The sequence below is a fragment of the Nerophis ophidion genome, linkage group LG19, assembly GCF_033978795.1.
Source record: "Nerophis ophidion isolate RoL-2023_Sa linkage group LG19, RoL_Noph_v1.0, whole genome shotgun sequence".
Taxonomy (NCBI): domain Eukaryota; kingdom Metazoa; phylum Chordata; class Actinopteri; order Syngnathiformes; family Syngnathidae; genus Nerophis; species Nerophis ophidion.
The window spans coordinates 8,408,572-8,431,529 of record NC_084629.1 but is presented as its reverse complement, the minus strand read 5'-3'; the positions used below and the strand labels follow the sequence as shown (position 1 = coordinate 8,431,529).

The following is a 22,958-nucleotide window of genomic DNA, read 5'->3' as shown; positions in this document are numbered from 1 at the left end:
ACATTAAAACATTACCAAAACACTGAATAGCCGAGTGGAATTTGTAGTTATCTGTTAGATCCGGAGTTTGAAAGTTACTAGCGCTAGCTTACTGGCATGTAGCATTCTCTTCTTCTGTTGTATTTACAAGCTGAAATGACCACAATCGCCTCCTAGTGCACGGGAGGCACACTGCGTATAGCAGGGGTCACCAACCTTTTTGAAACCAAGAGCTACTTCTTGGGTACTGATTAATGCGAAGGGCTACCAGTTTGATACACACTTAAATAAATTGCCAGAAATAGCCAATTTGCTCAATTTACCTTTAATAAATAAATCTATATATATATTACAAAAATGGGTATTTCTGTCTGTCATTCCGTTGTACATTTTTTTTTCCTTTTACGGAAGGTTTTTTGTAGAGAATACATGATGAACAAACACTTAATTGAACGGTTTAAAAGAGGAGAAAACACACAAAAAATGAAAATAAAATTTTTAAGCAATTTCGACTCTTTAAAATTCAAAATTCAACTGAAAAAAATCCATAGAAAAAGTAGCTAATTGGAATCTTTTTGAAAAAAAAAAAAAAATAATTTATCGAACATCATTTGAAATTTTTCCTGATTAAGATTAATTTTAGAATTTTGATGACATGTTTTAAATAGGTTCAAATCCAATCTGGACTTTGTTATAATATATAACAAATTGGACCAAGCTATATTTCTAACAAAGACAAATCATTATTTCTTCTAGATTTTCCAGAACAAAAATTTTAAAAGAAATTCAAAAGACTTTGAAATAAGATTTAAATTTGATTGTACGGATTTTCTAGATTTGCCAGAATATATATTTTTTTTCAATTTTAATCATAAATTTGAAGAAATATTTCACAAATATTCTTCGTCGAAAAAACAGAAGCTAAAATGAAGAATTAAATTAAAACGTATTTATTATTCTTTACAATAAATAAACAAAAAAAATACTTGAACATTGATTTCAATTATCAGAAAAGAAGAGGAAGGAATTTAAAAGGTAAAAAGGTATATTTGTTTAAAAATCCTAAAATCATTTTTAAGGTTGTATTTTTTGTCTAAAATTGTCTTTCTGAAAGTTATAAGAAGCAAAGTAAACAAATAAATGAATTTATTTAAACAAGTGAGGACCATCCATCCATCCATCCATCCATCTCTTGTCTCTCTTAGAATTAAAAATGTCGAGCAAAGCGAGACCAGCTTGCTAGTAAATAAATTAAACTTGAAAAACAGAGGCAGCTCATTGGTAAGTGCTGCTATTTGAGCTATTTTTAGAACAGGCCAGCGGGCGACTCATCTGGTCCTTATGGGCTACCTGGTGCCCGTGAGCACCACGTTGGTGACCCCTGGCGTAAAGTCATCATTCAAATTAGAGATACGGGCATGGAAACTAGAACATCACATGTAGATGTAAAAATAGAAGACAATGAATTATTTGAAAAAAAAAAAAGACTCATTTAGTACATAGAAACGTACTGAAAAAGAACATTTAATTTATGTGCTGTCATCTGTGTCAGTGGAAATGTTTACATTCCAGGCAACAAGAATTCGGCTTTTCACTAGAGAAAACGTGCTGCAACAAATAGTATAATGATTTGTATGTTTCTTACACACACAAACACACACACACACACACACACACACACACACACACACACACACACACACACACATTTTCACTCATATCAAATTCAATTGTAGTCCAAGAACCATTAAAAAGTAGAAACTAAATAAATCAGAAGTTATCCTCTCAAGTTACTCAATACTTCAATAGTTTTTTGCACGGACTATTTACTTACTCTTACTAGAGAAGTTATTTTGATGACTACTTTTTTTTTTTCTAGAAGTGAAGTGAAGTGAATTATATTTATGTAGCGCTTTTCTCAAGTGACTCAAAGCGCTTTACATAGTGACACCCAATATCTAAGTTACATTTAAACCAGTGTGGGTGGCACTGGGAGCAGGTGGGTATAGTGTCTTGCCCAAGGACACAACGGCAGTAACTAGGATGGCACAAGCGGGAATCAAACCTGCAACCCTCAAGTAGCTGGCACGGCCACTCTACCAACCGAGCTATGCCGCCCATATAGTAATATTACTGTATTTTTAAACAGTCCTTAATTAATCAGGATTTTATTAACGAAAAAAAATCCCGACTTTTTGACCAAAAAATCCCAATTTTTTTGACACGTAGAAAAAAAACGATTTTTTGACCAAAAAAATCCAGATTTTTTAACAAAAATAAAATCCAGATTTTTTGACACAAAAAAAAATCCTGACTTTTTAACAATTATAAAAAAAACCCCAATGCAATCACATTTTTTTTTTTTTTTTCTAGTCCGTCGCTATCAATATCCTCAAACATGAATCCATCCTCGCTCAAATTAATGGGGAAATTGTCGTTTTCTCGGTCCAAATAGCTCTTTTTGTTGGAGGCTCCCATTATAAACAATGTGAAGATGTAAGGAGTCATCAACATGTGACGTCATCGTCTGCAAATTCCGGTAAAGGCAGGGCTTTTCTGTTAGCACCAAAAGTTGCGAACTTTATCGTCGATGTTCTCTACTAAATCCTTTCAGCAAAAATATGGCAATATCGGGAAATGATCAGCCCTGCGATGAGGTGGCGACTTGTCCAGGGTTTACTCCGCCTTCCGCCCGATAGTAGCTGAGATAGGCGCCAGCGCCCCCCGCGACCCCAAAAAGGGAATAAGCGGTAGAAAATGGATGGATGGATGGGAAATGATCAAGTATGACACATAGAATGGACCTGCTATCCCCGTTTAAATAAGAACATCTCATTTCAGTAGGCCTGTAATGTTTTTAGGAATTTGCTGCAAAAAAAAACTGTTTTCCCAAGGCCTGCTGTACACTGACTACTTAAAATGTATAGCATTTCCCCTTGAGAACATATACAAGTGTAAAAATAGTGCGGTGAAATGCGAGGGGTGTATATTATGGGCAATTCTCAAGCTTCAGCCACAGTGGTGATGCAACCATCCTCTTTTATAACGCCACAACTTGTTAGCTCCTCCATTGTGACTCAACCTGCCTCAGCAATAAAAATGTTGTCTCTCTGACTCAGGGTCAGGCACACGCAGGTCTTTTTTCAATGATGATGAGCAAGATGAAGACCGCTGATTTTTTTCTTTTTTTTTTTCTTCTTCATCTGATGTTCCAGATCATTGTCGAGGGACAAAAAGGGCAAATATGCTCCGTCTTTGATGGAGCAGAAAGGAGATTTGACAAAAAGGACGAGGCCGACTGATGAATAGATGCCGACTGATTTGCTTTAAATATAGCGACAGTGTCCTTTGGCGAGAGCTTTTGAGAGACTCAGCGGATTCTGGACAGTTGTGTTTGCCCATTCGGGCATGCGGGCCCCAAGCCAACGTGAGTGGCAGCAGATATTAAGGTCAGACGGCAGCGTGATTTAAGGCAGTGTTTTTCAACCACTGTGCCGTGTGACTATTTTTTTAATTCAAGTACCCCCTAATCAGAGCAAAGCACTTTTGGTTGAAAAAAAGAGATAAAGAAGTAAAATACAGCACTATGTCATCAGTTTCTGATTTATTAAATTGTATAACAGTGCAAAATATTGCTCATTTGTAGTGGTCTTTCTTGAACTATTTGGAAAATAAAGATATAAAAATAACTAAAAACTTGTTGAAAAATAAACAAGTGATTCAATTATAAATAAAGATTATAATAATCAACTTAAAATGCCCTCTTTGGGGATTGTAATAGAGATCCATCCGAATTCATGAACTAAACATTTCTTCACAAAAAAAAAAAAAATCTTTAACATCAATATTTATGAAACATGTCCACAAAACATCGAGCTGTCAACATTGAATATTGCATCGTTGCATTTCTTTTCACAGTTTATGAACACACATTCATATTTTGTTGAAGTATTATTCAATAAATATATTTATAAAGGATTTTTGAATTGTTGCTATTCTTAGAATATTTTAGAAAAATCTCACGTAGCCCTTGGCATCTTTTTTTACCAAAAAATCGCCACTTTTTGACACTAAGAAAAAAATCCCCATTTTTTAACACTTTGAAAAACTTTTTGACACTTCCAAAAAAATTCTGAGTTTTTAAACATAAACACATTTTGCATTCATTTTTGACAAAAGAAATCCAGACTTTTTGACACTTAGAAAAAAAATCCAGAGTTTTTGAACATAAAAACATTTTGGATTCTAGTGTGTGAATGTTGTCTGTCTATCTGTGTTGGCCCTGCGATGAGGTGGCGACTTGTCCAGGGTGTACCCCGCCTTCCGCCCGATTGTAGCTGAGATAGGCGCCAGAGCCCCCCGCGACCCCAAAATGGAATAAGCGGTAGGAAATGGATGGATTTTCTTTTTTTTGCTCACATTTCTTAATTAAATACAGCCCTAAACAAAAATACTTGAACTCTTTGAAGGCATTTTGATGAATTAATATAAACTCGCACAACTGGTGTTATTTTACTAATTTAATATTTTTGAAAAATCTCACGTAGCCCTTAGCATACCTTCAAGTACCCCCAGGGGTACGCGTACCCCCATTTGAGAACCACTGCACTAGAGTACCAAAAGATATTGTCTGGTGTACCGTGGGGGATTATGTAATTTCACCTAATTGGGTTTAAAATACGTTTCGTGAACCAGTAATTATAATCCGAAAATGTGCCAAGTGTCTGTGCTGTCTAGCAATCGGCAGAGTAACCGTGTAATACTCTTCCATATCGGTAGGTGGCAGCAGGTAGCTAATTGCTTTGTAGATGTCGGGAACGTGGTTTGTCGTGACCACAATATGCAGACGACAGCGGTAGGCAGTGTGCAGGTAAAAAAGTGTCTCAGGCTTGAACCAAAAACAAACAAAAGGCAAGTGCCGCTAAGAAAATGCATTGAAGCTTGGGGATGGCTACGTAGAACAAAGCTAAACTGGCTGCAAAGTAAACAAAAACAGAATGCTGGACGACAGCAAAGACTTACAGCGTGTGGAGCAGCAGGCGGCGTCCACAAAGGACATTCTTACGTGACATGACAATTAACAACAAAATAGGAGCGCAAGACAAGAACTAAAACACCAACAAACTCCAAATAAGTCAGGGTGTAATGTGAGAGGTGCTGACAGTACACCTACTTCGAGAAAAGAGCTATAGTGATGCATGCTTGGTTACGGTTTGAATTCATATCCAACAATTTCAAGAACGACTTTTTACTGTCAATATCGGCTGCTGTATTTATTTCTTTAATGTTGTCTGCTGGTGGTGAGCCTGGAGATTTTTTTTCATGGAAAAAAAATGTGCTTTGGCGCAGAAAAGGTTGAAAAACACTGATCTAAGGAGAATATAATATGGTCGAAGCTTTTTACGCCAACCAATCGCGCTGCCCTTCCCCTCGGTGCTCCATTTGAATCAGCTGAATCCACTCATTTGCGTACACTTGGTCACTTAAAACCCAGCAAGTCCTAAATTTTGCAAGCCGCGCCGTTGGAAGGCTGCTCGCGCCTCTTAAAAGCAGAAAATGAGTCGAGTGCAGACATTCTGCTGGAATTGCTAAGCACGCGAAACAGAGGCGTAAATGTTGCCTTAAAAGCAGCGTTGGGGAAACATCCACAGCCTTGGACTGCGTGCATTTACTTAATGTTTCATACTTTATTGCCGCTGCACTCATTTCAACCAAATGTGTGTTAGTGCCACTCTGGATAAAACTCAACTGTTGGATCGGGACCCAAAAGTGACCAATTATAGGTCGTTGTTTAGGCAAATATAGTCAAATATATTACAAAACCCAAAAGGAGTAAAGTCGGCACGTTGTATAAATGGTCAATAAAAACACAATACAATGATTTGCAAATCATTTTCAACTTACATTCAATTGAACAGACTGCAAAGACAAGATTCTTAATGTCAGAACTGAAAAACATGTTTGTTTGTTTTGTTTTGTTTTTGCAAATAATCATTAACATAGAATTTAATGGCAGCTAAAAAGTTGGCGCAGGGGCATTTTTACTAGAGATGTCTGATAATCGTCATGTCTTTATGATCATGTTCTGTTTTGTTTTTGACTCCATTAGTTCCTGTTTTAGCGCACTCTTGTTTGTTTTGTCACCATGGCAATTGTTGCAATATTTCTCTTGCTGAGAATTTAAACTGCTGGTCACCCCCAAGTTCTTTTGATGACACATAAGCTGATTTTAAATGAATCCCAGACAGAGTAGGTATTCTGACATTTTATTCCAAAGCTTTGGGAGACCAATCTATGAATAACACCTTCAAATCGCATCGCCCAAGTTGATCTGACAATACTACGGAAGTCTTGCCTTTTTCCCTACGCCACTCGCCCCCACCCACCGGAACGAATACACATGTCTATTGTCCTCCTTAGCTGGGCACAGGATGAGATAAGAAGGGAGTATTGCTACTCCTCACATTCCTAAAGCCAAGGTCGTCTACAGCAGTGGTCCCCAACTGATTGGTACCGGGCCGCAGAAAAATGTTTTATTCATTTTTATAAAAATAATAAAATATATATATATATATATATATTTTATTAAATCAACATAAAAAACACAATATACACTTACAATTAGTGCACCAACCACAAAAACCTCCCTTTTTCACGACAAAAATGTCCCTTTTTCATGACAAAGGAAAAAAAAAAAAAAAAAGCACCCACCCCCACCCGGGCCCCGGAACAAATTATTAAGCGTTGACCGGTCCGCGGATACAAAAAGGTTGGGGACCACTGGTCTACAGTGTACCATCGGTCAGGAGATAGGGAAAAGATAAACAGAATACAAGATGAAACACTAGCTATTTCAAATATGACTATGGAACAAAAATAAATAACTTTTAAATGTGGATACATGTAGATATCTATCTCCGTCACTACCCATTACTTTTCACCTGTCATGTCACGCACCTGGTTCATTTGGACTTATGCACCTGTTAATCACCACAGCATTTAAGCCTGTAGTTGCCAGGCAGTCAGGCTGACGACACATCCTCCTTACTCCATGCTGATTATCTATGCTCTTTTTTCGTTCCCCGTAAGTTTTCTTATTCATGCCATAGTTTGCAAGTTTTTTTTTATGTCCATAGTTTATGTTGTTGTAATAGTTTTGTTTCATAGCCAAGTTTTTGTACCTCCTCTGTGAGCGCCTTTCATTTGTTCCTCTTTTGAGTTAAGATTAAAGTATATGGTTGTGCCCCGGTGAGTTAGTGCTGCAAGGGGTTCTGGGTATTTGTTCTGTTGTGTTACGGTGCGGATGTTCTGCAGAAATGTGTTTGTCATTCTTGTTTGGTGTGAGTTCACAGTGTGGCGCATATTTGTAACAGTGTTAAAGTTGTTTATACGGCCACCCTCAGTGTGACCTGTATGGCTGTTGACCAAGTATGCCTTGAATTCACTTGTGTGTGTGAAAAGCCGTAGATGTTATGTGGCTGGGCCCGCACGCAAAAGTCAGTGCCTTTAAGGTTTATTGGCGCTCTTTACTTCTCCCTACATCCGTGTACACAACGGCTTTTTAAAAAGTCATACATTTTACTTTTTGAAACCAATACCGCTAATTCCCGATTATACATTCTAAAGCATTTATTGGCCGATAATATCAGCAGTAAGATATTATTGGACAGCCGTAATTTTTACCACTGTGTTACATGGCCTTTCCTTTAACACAACACTCAGGGCGGCAGAGCTCAGTTGGCAGACTGGATGTCCCGGCAGCTTGAGAGTTCTAGGTTCGATCCCCGCACCCACCATCCAATTCACTGCCGTTGTGTCCTTGGGAAAGACACTTCACCCACCTTCTCCCAGTGCCATCCACACTGGTTTAAATTCAACTTATATAATGGGTTTCACTATGTAAAGCGCTTTGAGTCACTAGAGAAAAGCGCTGTATAAATCTAATTCACTTCACTAAGTAAACATTTGGGAACTGAGGAGACCAATTTTTGATGCTTTTCGGGTGGAATTCTTTCCCATTCTTGTTTGATGTACAGCTTAAGTTGTTCGACAGTCCGTTGTCATATTTTACTTTTCCACTTTGCATCAATCTATCTTAGATGAGCTCGGGCCCGGCGAAGCCGGCGGCGTTTCTGGGTGTTGTTGATAAATGGCTTTGGCTTTGCATAGTAGAGTTTTAACTTGCACTTACAGATGTAGCGACCAACTGTAGTTACCAACAGTGGTTTTCTGGTTCCTAAGATCATGCTTTACCACAAATTGATTAACCTGGACCTCGACTTAAACAAGTTGAAAAACTTATTCGGGTGTTACCATTTAGTGGTCAATTGTACGGAATATGTACTGAACTGTGCAATCTACTAATAAAAGTATCAATAGATCAATTATTGACATTCTTGCGGACAAGGCGTGGTCTGCGGGCCTGCGACAGAGTGGGGTGTGTAAAGACCGGCCTCGAAGCACAGCTGGCAGGTGATTGGATTACCCAGCTGGGAATGATCATCCAATCACCTGCCATGCTTATTAGCAGCAGCCGGGCCAAGACACAGGAGTTGGAGTTGGAGTGAAGGTCCGTCACTATCAGGAGAACCCACAACAGGGCAACCTCTACAATCCTTTGCACTCTGATGTCGGTTTTTGCAGTACCGCCTGAGTGATCGAATGTCAGGGGCATTCAATGTTACGTGCAGTGATTACTTCCAGATTCAGATTTTGATGATATTACGGACCGTAGATGGTGAAATCTCAAAATTCCTTGCAATTGCGTGTTGAGAAATTTTGTTCTTAAACTATTGGACAATTTTCTCACACATTTGTTCACAAAGTGATGACCCTCACCCCATCCTTGTTTGTGAATGACTGAACATTTCATTGAAGCTGCTTTTATACCCAATCGTGGCACCCACCTGTTCCCAATTAGCTTGTTCACCCGTGGGGTGTTTTAAATAAGTGTTTGATGAGCATTCCTCAACTTTCTCAGTCTTTTTTGCCACCTGTGCCTATAATAGACATTGATCCTGTTGTATTATCATTTCTGATCATCTAATATTATTCCTTAATATACACTATATCGCCAAAGGTATTTGGCCAGCCATCCAAATGATCAGAATCAGTTGTAAGAATCCAGCACTTAGGCACGGATACGGTTTCTACAAACGTTTGTGAAAGAATGGGCCACTCTCAGTCATTTCCAGCATGGAACTATCATAGGATGCCACCTGTGCAACAAATCCAGTCGGGAAATTTCCTCGGTCCTAAATATTCCAAAGTCAACTGTTGCCTTTATTATAAGAAAACGGAAGAGTTTGGGAACAACAGCAACTCAGCCACAAAGTAAACTAACAGAGAGGCCATACTGCATAGAGGTCGCCGACTTTTGGAGACTGTATCTACAAACATTTGTGAAAGAATGGGCCGCTCTCAGTGATTTCCAGCGTGGAACCGTCATAGGATGCCACCTGTGCCTTGGACTGTGACTTGTGACTTGGACTCAAAGCTCTTTTACATTCTGAAACCGAATATCTAAGTTACTTTTTTTTTTTTTTTAAACCTGTGTCGGTGGCACTGAGAGCAGGTGGGTAAAGTGTCTTTCCCAAGGACACAACGGCAGTGACTAAGATGGCGGAAGCGGGGATCGAACCAGGAACTGAGCTACACAACCAAAACACAAATGTTCTCTTGGCCACATGACAATAAAATTGATTCAGTCGTCAACTCCGATCCAAATGCGACTACTTGTGATTAGCTGCTTAATTGGCCGCAAAAAAACATTGCAAAAATTGAAAGAGGCGAATCATGACCTACGACCTTCAGCGAGAAAATATGATGAGATTCCAAAAGTTAACGGAGCGCTAGGGCTGGCCGATATATTATGAGGGGCAGTTCGGGACATTATTCAGAATTACCTGTGACATACACTCCTGAAATGCTCTCACATAAACAACTGAAATGTTTTTCTCTCACATACACTACTGAAACACTTATACACACTACTGAAACACTCTTATACACACTACTGAAATGGTCTCCCATAAACAACTGAAATCTTTTTCTCACACACAAACTACTGAAACACTCATTTACACACTACTGAAACACTCTTATACACACTACTGAAACACTCGTATATACACTACTGAAACACTCTTATACACACTACTGAAATGCTCTCACACAAACAACTGAAATCTTTTTCTCACACATAAACAACTGAAATCTTTTTCTCACACACAAACTACTGAAACACTCTTATACACACTACTGAAACACTCTTATACACACTACTGAAATGCTCTCACATAAACAACTGAAATCTTTGTCTCACACACAAACTACTGAACACTCTTATACACACTACTGAAACACTCTTATACACACAACTGAAATGCTCTCACATAAACAACTGAAATGTTTTCTCCCACGGACACTACTGAAATATTTTTCTCACACACAATCTACTGAAACACTCTTATACACACTACTGAAACACTCTTATACTACACACTACTGAAATGCTCTCCCATAAACAACTGAATTTTTTTTCTCACACACAAACTACTGAAACACTCTTATACACACTACTGAAACACTCTTATACACATTACTGAAACACTCGTATATACACTACTGAAACACTTTTATACACACTACTGAAATGCTCTCACATAAACAACTGAAATTTTTTTCTCACACACAAACTACTGAAACACTCATTTACACACTACTGAAACACTCTTATACACACTACTGAAACACTCGTATATACACTACTGAAACACTCTTATACACACTACTGAAATGCTCTCACACAAACAACTGAAATCTTTTTCTCACACATAAACAACTGAAATCTTTTTCTCACACACAAACTACTGAAACACTCTTATACACACTACTGAAACACTCTTATACACACTACTGAAATGCTCTCACATAAACAACTGAAATCTTTTTCTCACACACAAACTACTGAAACACTCTTATACACACTACTGAAACACTCTTATACACACTACTGAAATGCTCTCACATAAACAACTGAAATGTTTTTCTCTCATGGACACTACTGAAATATTTTTCTCACACACAATCTACTGCAACACTCTTATACTACACACTACTGAAATCCTCTCCCATAAACAACTGAATTTTTTTTCTCACACACAAACTACTGAAACACTCTTATACACACTACTGAAACACTCTTATACACATTACTGAAACACTTGTATATACACTACTGAAACACTTTTATACACACTACTGAAATGCTCTCCCATAAACAACTGAAATCTTTTTCTCACACACAAACTACTGAAACACTCTTTTACACACTACTGAAACACTCTTATACACACTACTGAAACACTCGTATACACACTACTGAAACACTCTTATACTACACACTACTGAAATCCTCTCCCATAAACAACTGAATTTTTTTTCTCACACACAAACTACTGAAACACTCTTATACACACTACTGAAACACTCTTATACACATTACTGAAACACTTGTATATACACTACTGAAACACTTTTATACACACTACTGAAATGCTCTCCCATAAACAACTGAAATCTTTTTCTCACACACAAACTACTGAAACATTATTTTACACACTACTGAAACACTCTTATACACACTACTAAAACACTCGTATATACACTACTGAAACACTCTTATACACACTACTGAAATGCTCTCACACAAACAAGTGAAATATTTTTCTCACACATAAACAACTGAAATATTTTTCTAACACACAATCTACTGAAACACTCTTATACACACTACTGAAACACTCTTATACACACGACTGAAATGTTCTCAAATAAACAACTGAAATCTTTGTCTCACACACAAACTACTGAAACACTCTTATACACACTACTGAAACACTCTTATACACACTACTGAAATGCTCTCATATAAACAACTGAAATGTTTTTCTCTCACGGACACTACTGAAACACTCTTATATAAATTACTGAAACACTCTTATACACACTACTGAAATGCTCTCACATACACTACTTAAATGCTCTCACATACACTTGTATGTGAGAGCATATACTGGTATAAGAGTGTTCCAGTAGTCTGTATAGGAGTGTTTCAGTAGTGTGTATAAGAGTGTTTCAGTAGTGTGTGTGAAAGAAAAACATTTCAATTGTTTGTGAGAGCATTTCAGTCGTGTATGAAAGAGATAATTTTGAATAATGTCACTGACAGCACCTCATAAGATATCGATACACTCGATATATTGTGGGTTCGTCTCTCTTCGATACAGAAAATGACTATATCGTGATATTCGAGTATACGTTCTCACGCATTTGTTTTTAGCTGCGGACATTACACTACTGGCTATTCTCAGTCTTTCCTGTCTGTCCTTCTCACAGAGACTTAAAACAAGCGCACCTTCTTATATATGTCACGTGTGCTACGTAACACGCTCCCGCGGCGCAGACAGGTACCGACATGGTAACGTTAGCTTTGATGCTAACGGTGAGGTGCAGGTGGTAATACGAGAAAAAGAAGGTGCGAATCTGGTAAAAAATGAAGGAAGAAGTATTTCCCAAGGAAAACAGCACAAGTGCATCGTCTGGTGGTGGTTTGGCTTCAAGCTGGAATATGTTGAACATTTATGCGGCAAAAGCGTTGCTACAAAAAGTAGCAGCACTGTTAATGTAGCATCATTTGAAAAGTCACCCACTAGAGAATGACGAGTGCTTGAAACTCTGCATGTCAACATCTCTGTTCGGTGCCACACCCCACAAAATGCCAAAGCAACTATTTCCAGATCAACACCGTATGGAAAAAAAAAAATCAACAACAGAAGGAGATAACCTACCACATAGTGAAGGACATGCACTATTTGATATGCAGCTCATTTGTATTTGACACTTGTTGAAATATCTTGTGTGACATCATGCACAAAAGTGCACTTTATTTGTTTTTACCTATTGTAGTGGCGTTCTGTACAAAAAGTGCACTTTAATTTAGTGTTTTTTTGATATTTCATCTTGGTGACATCATGCACAAAAGTGCACTTATAGCTTGTTTTAAAATGTCTCTGACATTCTTGCACTTTCCTGTTTTGGAAATGACATGAATGTTTTTATCACTGCTTAGTAACTGTTAAATAAATACAGTTTTGGTCAATTGATTTAGTTGTGGAATGTTTAAAATGAGCATATATTAACGCAGTATGAAGAAGAATGTTTTAATGTAGACACATAGAATCATCATACTGCTGTGGTTATACGCATTAAGTGTTCATTCAAGGCTAAGGCAAAATATTAAGATATATATCAGGTATCGCGACTTTGCCTAAAAATATGGAGATATTAAAAAAGGCCATATCTTCTAGTGATGGGATCGGCAGTTCTTTTGACTGTACTGAATCACTAGATTCAGTTCTTTAAATTGATTCGTTCAAAAGATTCGTTCACCGAATCACTTCTGCAGCAGCAGTTCTGTGTGCAGGTCGGCGAATCATGATTCAGTCAGTAACAGCTTCCCCAGCGGCAGATCTCGGTTTGTGTGAATCTGACAAGATAATAACAATTTATTTAAAAATGTGCTACAAATATTATTTTCCTTTTTTTCCCTTCTTTTTTTTGTGTCCTCTACATGAGGTGTCCATGACATTTTAAAATGGATCTGAAAACAAAGTAAAAAATAAAAAAAAGTTTTTTAAAGTGGTAAAAATTACATACAAATTTACAAATTGTATTATTATTTTTACATCTTAACATTTGACTCGACGACAAAATTGAAATATATTCTTAAATGTGTTTGAAATGCAATTATTTTCTACATTATTACATTACATTTATTTTAACAATTCATAGTGGATTTGACAAGATAGGAGAAAAACGATTCTAAAATGTGTTACAAGTTTTCGTTTTTCACATTACGTTTTATTATTTTAACATGTAATGTTTCTAACATGACATACATGTATTAAAAATGTAATAAAATCACTCTTCCTTTTATATCACATCCAATGTGTTTTTTTGTTTTTTTTAATTATGACCACTCTAAAAGCGGTATATAATAAACACGATATGAAAAATAGAATAAAAAAATGTGTGCAGGTCGGCGAATCACGAGTCAGTCAGTAGTAACAGCTACCCCGGCGGCAGATCTCGGTGTGTGTCAGTTCGAGAAAGACACAAGCCCTCAGCACCCAATGAACGACGAGCACAGTGACTGAACGAGATCCTCAATGTGACGTCATCCTCCGCGACACAGTCAGTACTCTGTGTCAGTACGTTCGCGAACGTGATTCACGTTGCGACACAGTCAGTTCCCTGCGTCAGTACGTTCGAGAACGTGATTCACGTGATTCACGTTGCGACACAGTCAGTTCTCTGCGTCAGTACGTTCGCGAACAAAATTCACGTGATTCACGTCGCGACACAGTCAGTTCTCTGTGTCAGTACGTTCGCAAACGTGATTCATGTCGCGACACTGTCAGTTCTTTGTGTCAGCATGTTCGCGAACGTGATTCACGTGATTCACGTCGCGACACAGTCAATTCTCTGTGTCAGTACGTTTGCGAACGTGATTCACGTCGCGACACAGTCAGTTCTCTGTCAGTACGTTAGCGAACGTGATTCACGTGATTCACGTCGCGACACAGTCAGTTCTCTGGTCAGTACTTTCGCAAACGTGATTCACGTCGCGACACAGTCAGTTCCCTGCGTCACTAAGTTTGCGAACATAATTCACGTGATTCACGTCGCGACACAGTCAGTTCTCTGCATCAGTACGTTTGCGAACTTGAATCACGTGATTCACGTCGCGACACAGTCAGTTCTCTGTGTCAGTACGTTCGCAAACGTGATTCACGTCGCGACACTGTCGGTTCTTTGTGTCAGTACGTTTGCGAACGTGATTCACGTCGCGACACAGTCAGTTCTCTGTCAGTACGTTAGCGAACGTGATTCACGTGATTCACGTCGCGACACAGTCAGTTCTCTGTGTTAGTACGTTCGCGAACGTGATTCACGTGATTCCCTTCGCAACAGTCAGTTCTCTATGTCACTACGTTCGCGAATGTGATTCACGTGATTCTTGTCGCGCCAGTCAGTTCTCTGTGTCAATACGTTCGCGAACGTGATTCACGTCGCGACACAGTCAGTTCCCTGCGTCACTAAGTTCGCGAACATAATTCACGTGATTCACGTCGCGACACAGTCAGTTCTCTGCGTCAGTACGTTCGCGAACTTGAATCACGTGATTCACGTCGCGACACAATCAGTTCTCTGTGTCAGTACGTTCGCAAACGTGATTCACGTCGCGACACTGTCGGTTCTTTGTGTCAGCAGGTTCGCGAAGGTGATTCACGTGATTCACGTCGCGACACAGTCAATTCTCTGTGTCAGTACGTTTGCGAATGTGATTCACGTCGCGACACAGTCAGTTCTCTGTCAGTACGTTAGCGAACGTGATTCACGTGATTCACGTCGCGACACAGTCAGTTCTCTGTGTCAGTATGTTTGCGAACGTGATTAACGTCGCGACACATTCAGGTCTCTGCGTCAGTACGTTTGCGAGCGTGAATCACGTGATTCACGTCGCGACACAGTCAGTTCTCTGTGTCAGTACGTTTGCAAACGTGATTCACGTCGCGACACTGTCGGTTCTTTGTGTCAGCATGTTTGCGAACGTGATTCACGTGATTCACGTCGCGAAACAGTCAGTTCTCTGTCAGTTCGTTCGCGAACGTGATTCACGTGGTTCAAGTCGCGACACAGTCAGTTCTCTGCGTCAGTACGTTCGCGTACGTGAATCACGTGATTCACGTCGCGACACAGTCAGTTCTCTGTGTCAGTACGTTTGCGAACGTGATTCACGTCGCGACACAGTCAGTTCCCTGCGTCACTAAGTTCGCGAACATAATTCACGTGATTCACGTCGCGACACAGTCAGTTCTCTGCGTCAGTACGTTCGCGAACTTGAATCACGTGATTCACGTCGCGACACAGTCAGTTCTCTGTGTCAGTACGTTCGCAAACGTGATTCACGTCGCGACACTGTCGGTTCTTTGTGTCAGCAGGTTCGCGAACGTGATTCACGTGATTCACGTCGCGACACAGTCAATTCTCTGTGTCAGTACGTTTGCGAACGTGATTCACGTCGCGACACAGTCAGTTCTCTGTCAGTACGTTAGCGAACGTGATTCACGTGATTCACGTCGCGACACAGTCAGTTCTCTGTGTCAGTATGTTTGCGAACGTGATTAACGTCGCGACACATTCAGGTCTCTGCGTCAGTACGTTTGCGAGCGTGAATCACGTGATTCACGTCGCAACACAGTCAGTTCTCTGTGTCAGTACGTTTGCAAACGTGATTCACGTCGCGACACTGTCGGTTCTTTGTGTCAGCATGTTTGCGAACGTGATTCACGTGATTCACGTCGCGACACAGTCAGTTCTCTGTGTCAGTACGTTTGCGAACGTGATTCACGTCGCGACACAGTCAGTTCCCTGCGTCACTAAGTTCGCGAACATAATTCACGTGATTCACGTCGCGACACAGTCAGTTCTCTGCGTCAGTACGTTTGCGAACGTGATTCACGTCGCGACACAGTCAGTTCTCTGTGTTAGTACGTTCGCGAACGTGATTCACGTGATTCCTTTCGCGACAGTCAGTTCTCTGTGTCACTACGTTCGCGAATATGATTCACGTGATTCTTGTCGCGCCAGTCAGTTCTCTGTGTCAATACGTTCGCGAATGTGATTCACGTCGCGACAGTCAGTTCTCTGTGTTAGTACGTTCGCAAACGTGATTCACGTGATTCCCTTCGCGACAGTCAGTTCTCTGTGTCACTACGTTCGCGAATATGATTCACGTGATTCTTGTCGCGCCAGTCAGTTCTCTGTGTCAATATGTTCGCGAATGTGATTCACGTCGCGACAGTCAGTTCTCTGCGTCAGGACGTTCGCGAACGTGATTCACGTGATTCATGTCGCGACACAGTCAGTTCTCTGTGTTAGTACGTTCGCGAACGTGATTCACGTGATTCCCTTCGCGACAGTCAGTTCTCTGTGTCACTACGTTCGCGAATATGATTCACGTGATTCTTGTCGCGCCAGTCAGTTCTCTGTGTCAATATGTTCGCGAATGTGATTCACGTCGCGACAGTCAGTTCTCTGCGTCAGGACGTTCGCGAACGTGATTCACGTGATTCATGTCGCGACACAGTCAGTTCTCTGCGTCAGTACGTTCGCAAACGTGATTCACGTCTCGCGACACAGTCAGTTCTCTGTGTCAGTACGTTTGTGAACGTGATTCAAGTCGCGACACAGTCAGTTCACTGCATTAGTACGTTCGCGAGCGTGAATCACGTGATTCACGTCGCGAAACAGTCAGTTCTCTGTGTCACTACGTTCGCGAATGTGATTCACGTGATTCTTGTCGCGCCAGTCAGTTCTCTGTGTCAATACGTTCGCGAATGTGATTCACGTCGCGACAGTCAGTTCTCTGTGTCAGTACGTTCGCGAACGTGATTCACGTGATTCACATCGCGACACAGTCAGTTCTCTGCGTCAGTACGTTCGCGAACGTGAATCACGTGATTCACGTCGCGACACAGTCAGTTCTCTGTGTCAGTATGTTCGCAAATGTGATTCGCGTCTCGCGACACAGTCAGTTGTCTGTGTCAGTACGTTTGTGAACGTGATTCAAGTCGCGACACAGTCAGTTCTCTGCATTAGTACGTTCGCGAGCGTGAATCACGTGATTCACGTCGCGAAACAGTCAGTTCTCTGTCAGTACGTTCGCAAACGTGATTCACGTGATTCACGTGATTCACGTCGTGACACAGTCAGTTCTCTGTGTTAGTACGTTCGCGAACGTGATTCACGTGATTCCCTTCGCGACAGTCAGTTCTCTGTGTCAGTACGTTCGCAAACGTGATTCACGTCGCGACACTGTCAGTTCTTTGTGTCAGCATGTTCGCGAACGTGATTCACGTGATTCACGTCGCGACACTGTCAGTTCTTTGTGTCAGCATGTTCGCCAATGTAATTCACGTGATTCTTGTCGCGCCAGTCAGTTCTCTGTGTCAGTACGTTCGCGAACGTGATTCATGTGATTCACGTCGCAACACAGTCAGTTCTCTGTGTTAGTACATTCGCGAACGTGATTCACGTGATTCCCTTCGCGACAGTCAGTTCTCTGTGTCAATACGTTCGCGAACGTGAATCACTTGATTCACGTCGCGACAAAGTCAGTTCTGTGTCAGTACGTTCGCGAACGTGATTCACGTGATTCCCTTCGCGACAGTCAGTTCTCTGTGTCAGTAAGTTCGCAAACGTGATTCACGTCGCGACACTGTCAGTTCTTTGTGTCATCATGTTCGCAAATGTAATTCACGTGATTCTTGTCGCGCCAGTCAGTTCTCTGTGTCAATACGTTCGCGAATGTGATTCACGTCGCGACACAGTCAGTTCTCTGCATTAGTACGTTCGCGAGCGTGAATCACGTGATTCACGTCGCGAAACAGTCAGTTCTCTGTCAGTACGTTCGCGAACGTGATTCACGTGATTCACGTGATTCACGTCGCGACACAGTCAGTTCTCTGTGTTAGTACGTTCGCGAGCGTGATTCACGTGATTCACGTCGTGACACAGTCAGTTCTCTGTGTTAGTACGTTCGCGAACGTGATTCACGTGATTCCCTTCGCGACAGTCAGTTCTCTGTGTCAGTACGTTCGCAAACGTGATTCACGTCGCGACACAGTCAGTTCTTTGTGTCAGCATGTTCGCGAACGTGATTGACGTGATTCCCTTCGCGACAGTCAGTTCTTTCCGCAGCATGTTCGCGAATGTAATTCACGTGATTCTTGTCACGCCAGTCAGTTCTCTGTGTCAATATGTTCGCGAACGTGAATCACTTGATTCACGTCGCGACACAGTCAGTTCTCTGTGTCAGTACGTTCGCGAACGTGATTCATGTGATTCACGTCGCAACACAGTCAGTTCTCTGTGTTAGTACATTCGCGAACGTGATTCACGTGATTCCCTTCGCGACAGTCAGTTTTCTGTGTCACTACGTTCGCGAATGTGATTCACGTGATTTTTGTCGCGCCAGTCAGTTCTCTGTGTCAATACGTTCGCGAATGTGATTCACGTCGCGACAGTCAGTTCTCTGTGTCACTACGTTCGCGAATATGATTCACGTGATTCTTGTCGCGCCAGTCAGTTCTCTGTGTCAATATGTTCGCGAATGTGATTCACGTCGCGACAGTCAGTTCTCTGCGTCAGGACGTTCGCGAACGTGATTCACGTGATTCATGTCGCGACACAGTCAGTTCTCTGTGTTAGTACGTTCGCGAACGTGATTCACGTGATTCCCTTCGCGACAGTCAGTTCTCTGTGTCACTACGTTCGCGAATATGATTCACGTGATTCTTGTCGCGCCAGTCAGTTATCTGCGTCAGGACGTTCGCGAACGTGATTCACGTGATTCATGTCGCGACACAGTCAGTTCTCTGCGTCAGTACGTTCGCGAACGTGAATCACGTGATTCACGTCGCGACACAGTCAGTTCTCTGTGTCAGTATGTTCGCAAACGTGATTCACGTCTCGCGACACAGTCAGTTCTCTGTGTCAGTACGTTTGTGAACGTGATTCAAGTCGCGACACAGTCAGTTCACTGCATTAGTACGTTCGCGAGCGTGAATCACGTGATTCACGTCGCGAAACAGTCAGTTCTCTGTGTCACTACGTTCGCGAATGTGATTCACGTGATTCTTGTCGCGCCAGTCAGTTCTCTGTGTCAATACGTTCGCGAATGTGATTCACGTCGCGACAGTCAGTTCTCTGTGTCAGTACGTTCGCGAACGTGATTCACGTGATTCACATCGCGACACAGTCAGTTCTCTGCGTCAGTACGTTCGCGAACGTGAATCACGTGATTCACGTCGCGACACAGTCAGTTCTCTGTGTCAGTATGTTCGCAAACGTGATTCACGTCTCGCGACACAGTCAGTTCTCTGTGTCAGTACGTTTGTGAACGTGATTCAAGTCGCGACACAGTCAGTTCTCTGCATTAGTACGTTCGCGAGCGTGAATCACGTGATTCACGTCGCGAAACAGTCAGTTCTCTGTCAGTACGTTCGCAAACGTGATTCACGTGATTCACGTGATTCACGTCGTGACACAGTCAGTTCTCTGTGTTAGTACGTTCGCGAACGTGATTCACGTGATTCCCTTCGCGACAGTCAGTTCTCTGTGTCAGTACGTTCGCAAACGTGATTCACGTCGCGACACTGTCAGTTCTTTGTGTCAGCATGTTCGCGAACGTGATTCACGTGATTCACGTCGCGACACTGTCAGTTCTTTGTGTCAGCATGTTCGCCAATGTAATTCACGTGATTCTTGTCGCGCCAGTCAGTTCTCTGTGTCAGTACGTTCGCGAACGTGATTCATGTGATTCACGTCGCAACACAGTCAGTTCTCTGTGTTAGTACATTCGCGAACGTGATTCACGTGATTCCCTTCGCGACAGTCAGTTCTCTGTGTCAATACGTTCGCGAACGTGAATCACTTGATTCACGTCGCGACACAGTCAGTTCTGTGTCAGTACGTTCGCGAAGGTGATTCACGTGATTCCCTTCGCGACAGTCAGTTCTCTGTGTCAGTAAGTTCGCAAACGTGATTCACGTCGCGACACTGTCAGTTCTTTGTGTCATCATGTTCGCAAATGTAATTCACGTGATTCTTGTCGCGCCAGTCAGTTCTCTGTGTCAATACGTTCGCGAATGTGATTCACGTCGCGACACAGTCAGTTCTCTGCATTAGTACGTTCGCGAGCGTGAATCACGTGATTCACGTCGCGAAACAGTCAGTTCTCTGTCAGTACGTTCGCGAACGTGATTCACGTGATTCACGTGATTCACGTCGCGACACAGTCAGTTCTCTGTGTTAGTACGTTCGCGAGCGTGATTCACGTGATTCACGTCGTGACACAGTCAGTTCTCTGTGTTAGTACGTTCGCGAACGTGATTCACGTGATTCCCTTCGCGACAGTCAGTTCTCTGTGTCAGTACGTTCGCAAACGTGATTCACGTCGCGACACAGTCAGTTCTTTGTGTCAGCATGTTCGCGAACGTGATTCACGTGATTCCCTTCGCGACAGTCAGTTCTTTGCGTCAGCATGTTCGCGAATGTAATTCACGTGATTCTTGTCACGCCAGTCAGTTCTCTGTGTCAATATGTTCGCGAACGTGAATCACTTGATTCACGTCGCGACACAGTCAGTTCTCTGTGTCAGTACGTTCGCGAACGTGATTCATGTGATTCACGTCGCAACACAGTCAGTTCTCTGTGTTAGTACATTCGCGAACGTGATTCACGTGATTCCCTTCGCGACAGTCAGTTTTCTGTGTCACTACGTTCGCGAATGTGATTCACGTGATTTTTGTCGCGCCAGTCAGTTCTCTGTGTCAATACGTTCGCGAATGTGATTCACGTCGCGACAGTCAGTTCTCTGTGTCAGTATGTTCGCGAACTGTATTCATGTGATTCACGTCTCAAACCAGTCAGTTATCTGTCAGTACGTTCGCAAAAGAGATTCACGTGATTCACGTCACAACACAGTCAGTTCTCTGTGTCAGTACGTTCGCGAACGTGATTCACGTGATTCGCGCCAGTTCCACTCATACCGGCATGGTCCCGGCGGAGCTCAACTGAACTGAGAAAGGTACGAATCAGTTCATGAAGTGATTCGGTTCAGTACGTTCACTCAAATGATTCGTTCATTCTAACGAATAGTTCGCGAACGACACAACACTAATATCTTCCAGCCCTACGGAGCGTCACGCCATGATTTTGTCGTTGCACAGCAGACAGCCACACTTTTGATATCTAAATCTGCTGCACCAATATTTGATCCCACGCCAATAATTACCATCAAAGGGTAAATCCTGCAATGTTTGCATCAAAGGGAACTTTGTCTAAGGAAAAAAAATCAACTCTCCTCTGCAGTAAAGTTGGAATCCCCAACAGCGAGCATGTCACGCCTGAGCGTGATCGTCTCTGACTTAAGTTACATCACAGCACAACAACAAAGCCCACGGAGCGCTACTCACTGGATGACAGTGAAGACGCCCAGTTCGTTGTCGTCCGGGTTCATCGCGGCTGGCGGCTTCTCGGGAGCGACGCTTCGTCGTTCCCCGTCAAGGCATTTAGAGCCCTCCCTTTTTTACACTGAAATGCACTCCGCTCGGCAAAGTTGGTTTTTAATCGAACTTTCCGTCGCCAAACGAAACCGTCAGACTGAGCCCGCTCGGTCGGCCACGATCACGTACTACGCACACCCCCCCCACGTCCGTCCGTCCGTCCGTCTGAGTTGACTGGCCGGCAGCGCCCTCCGGGGTGGAGAACCAGCTCGTCGCTTCTGCCTCGGTAATGAAACAACATCACATTCCGGGCCAGTGCGTTAGAAAACAGAGGGATCAATGAGGCCGCCTCCATGAACGCCTCACCTCCGCTCCACCGGGGGGGGGAGGGGCCCAACACGTTTCGGCGAAGTGACTGCGGAGGTATTTACATTATTCCCGCACGCCAATTTGCACGGGCCTGACATAATAATCTGATCCCCGGTATGAGGGTTTTAAAGATGGCATGTGTTTCAGGCAGGAGAGCTTAACATTAAGCCGTCAACATAATCCAACTCTATCTTTATTTGCCTGCCAACTGTCAACCTTAAACGAGCCAAACCTAATTCCTTTATAAACCGTGGCACTAGATCTTGACCTAAATGTAGCAATGGGAAATAATTGATCCCTAAACTGCAAAAACTGATATCTAAGTAAGGTTAAAAATATCTCAAATAGGATAATATTTGCTTATTGTCCGTCTGATAAGATAACTCATCTCACTAAGCAGATTTTATGTTAGTCTTTTACTTGTTTTAAGGATTTTGGTCCCAAATTAGTAAGATATTACAGCTTGTTGCTGAG

The 22,958-nt window shown here is 41.9% G+C and overlaps 1 protein-coding gene across 2 annotated transcripts in view; it reads right to left on the bottom strand.

Annotated features, from left to right (window-relative positions):
• The window catches only part of frmpd4 (FERM and PDZ domain containing 4), a 167,574-nt gene extending 145,166 nt beyond the window's left edge, over window positions 1–22,408 (bottom strand). The window contains exon 1 of one of the 2 annotated variants that reach the window (XM_061879082.1): window positions 22,086–22,408. In XM_061879082.1, coding sequence (XP_061735066.1) covers window positions 22,086–22,129 — 44 coding nt within the window. In that variant the 5' untranslated portion in view covers window positions 22,130–22,408. The remainder of the gene's footprint in view (window positions 1–22,085) is intronic. The other variant, XM_061879085.1, reaches the window with a different exon arrangement.
• Between the last annotated feature and the right edge of the window lie 550 nt (window positions 22,409–22,958).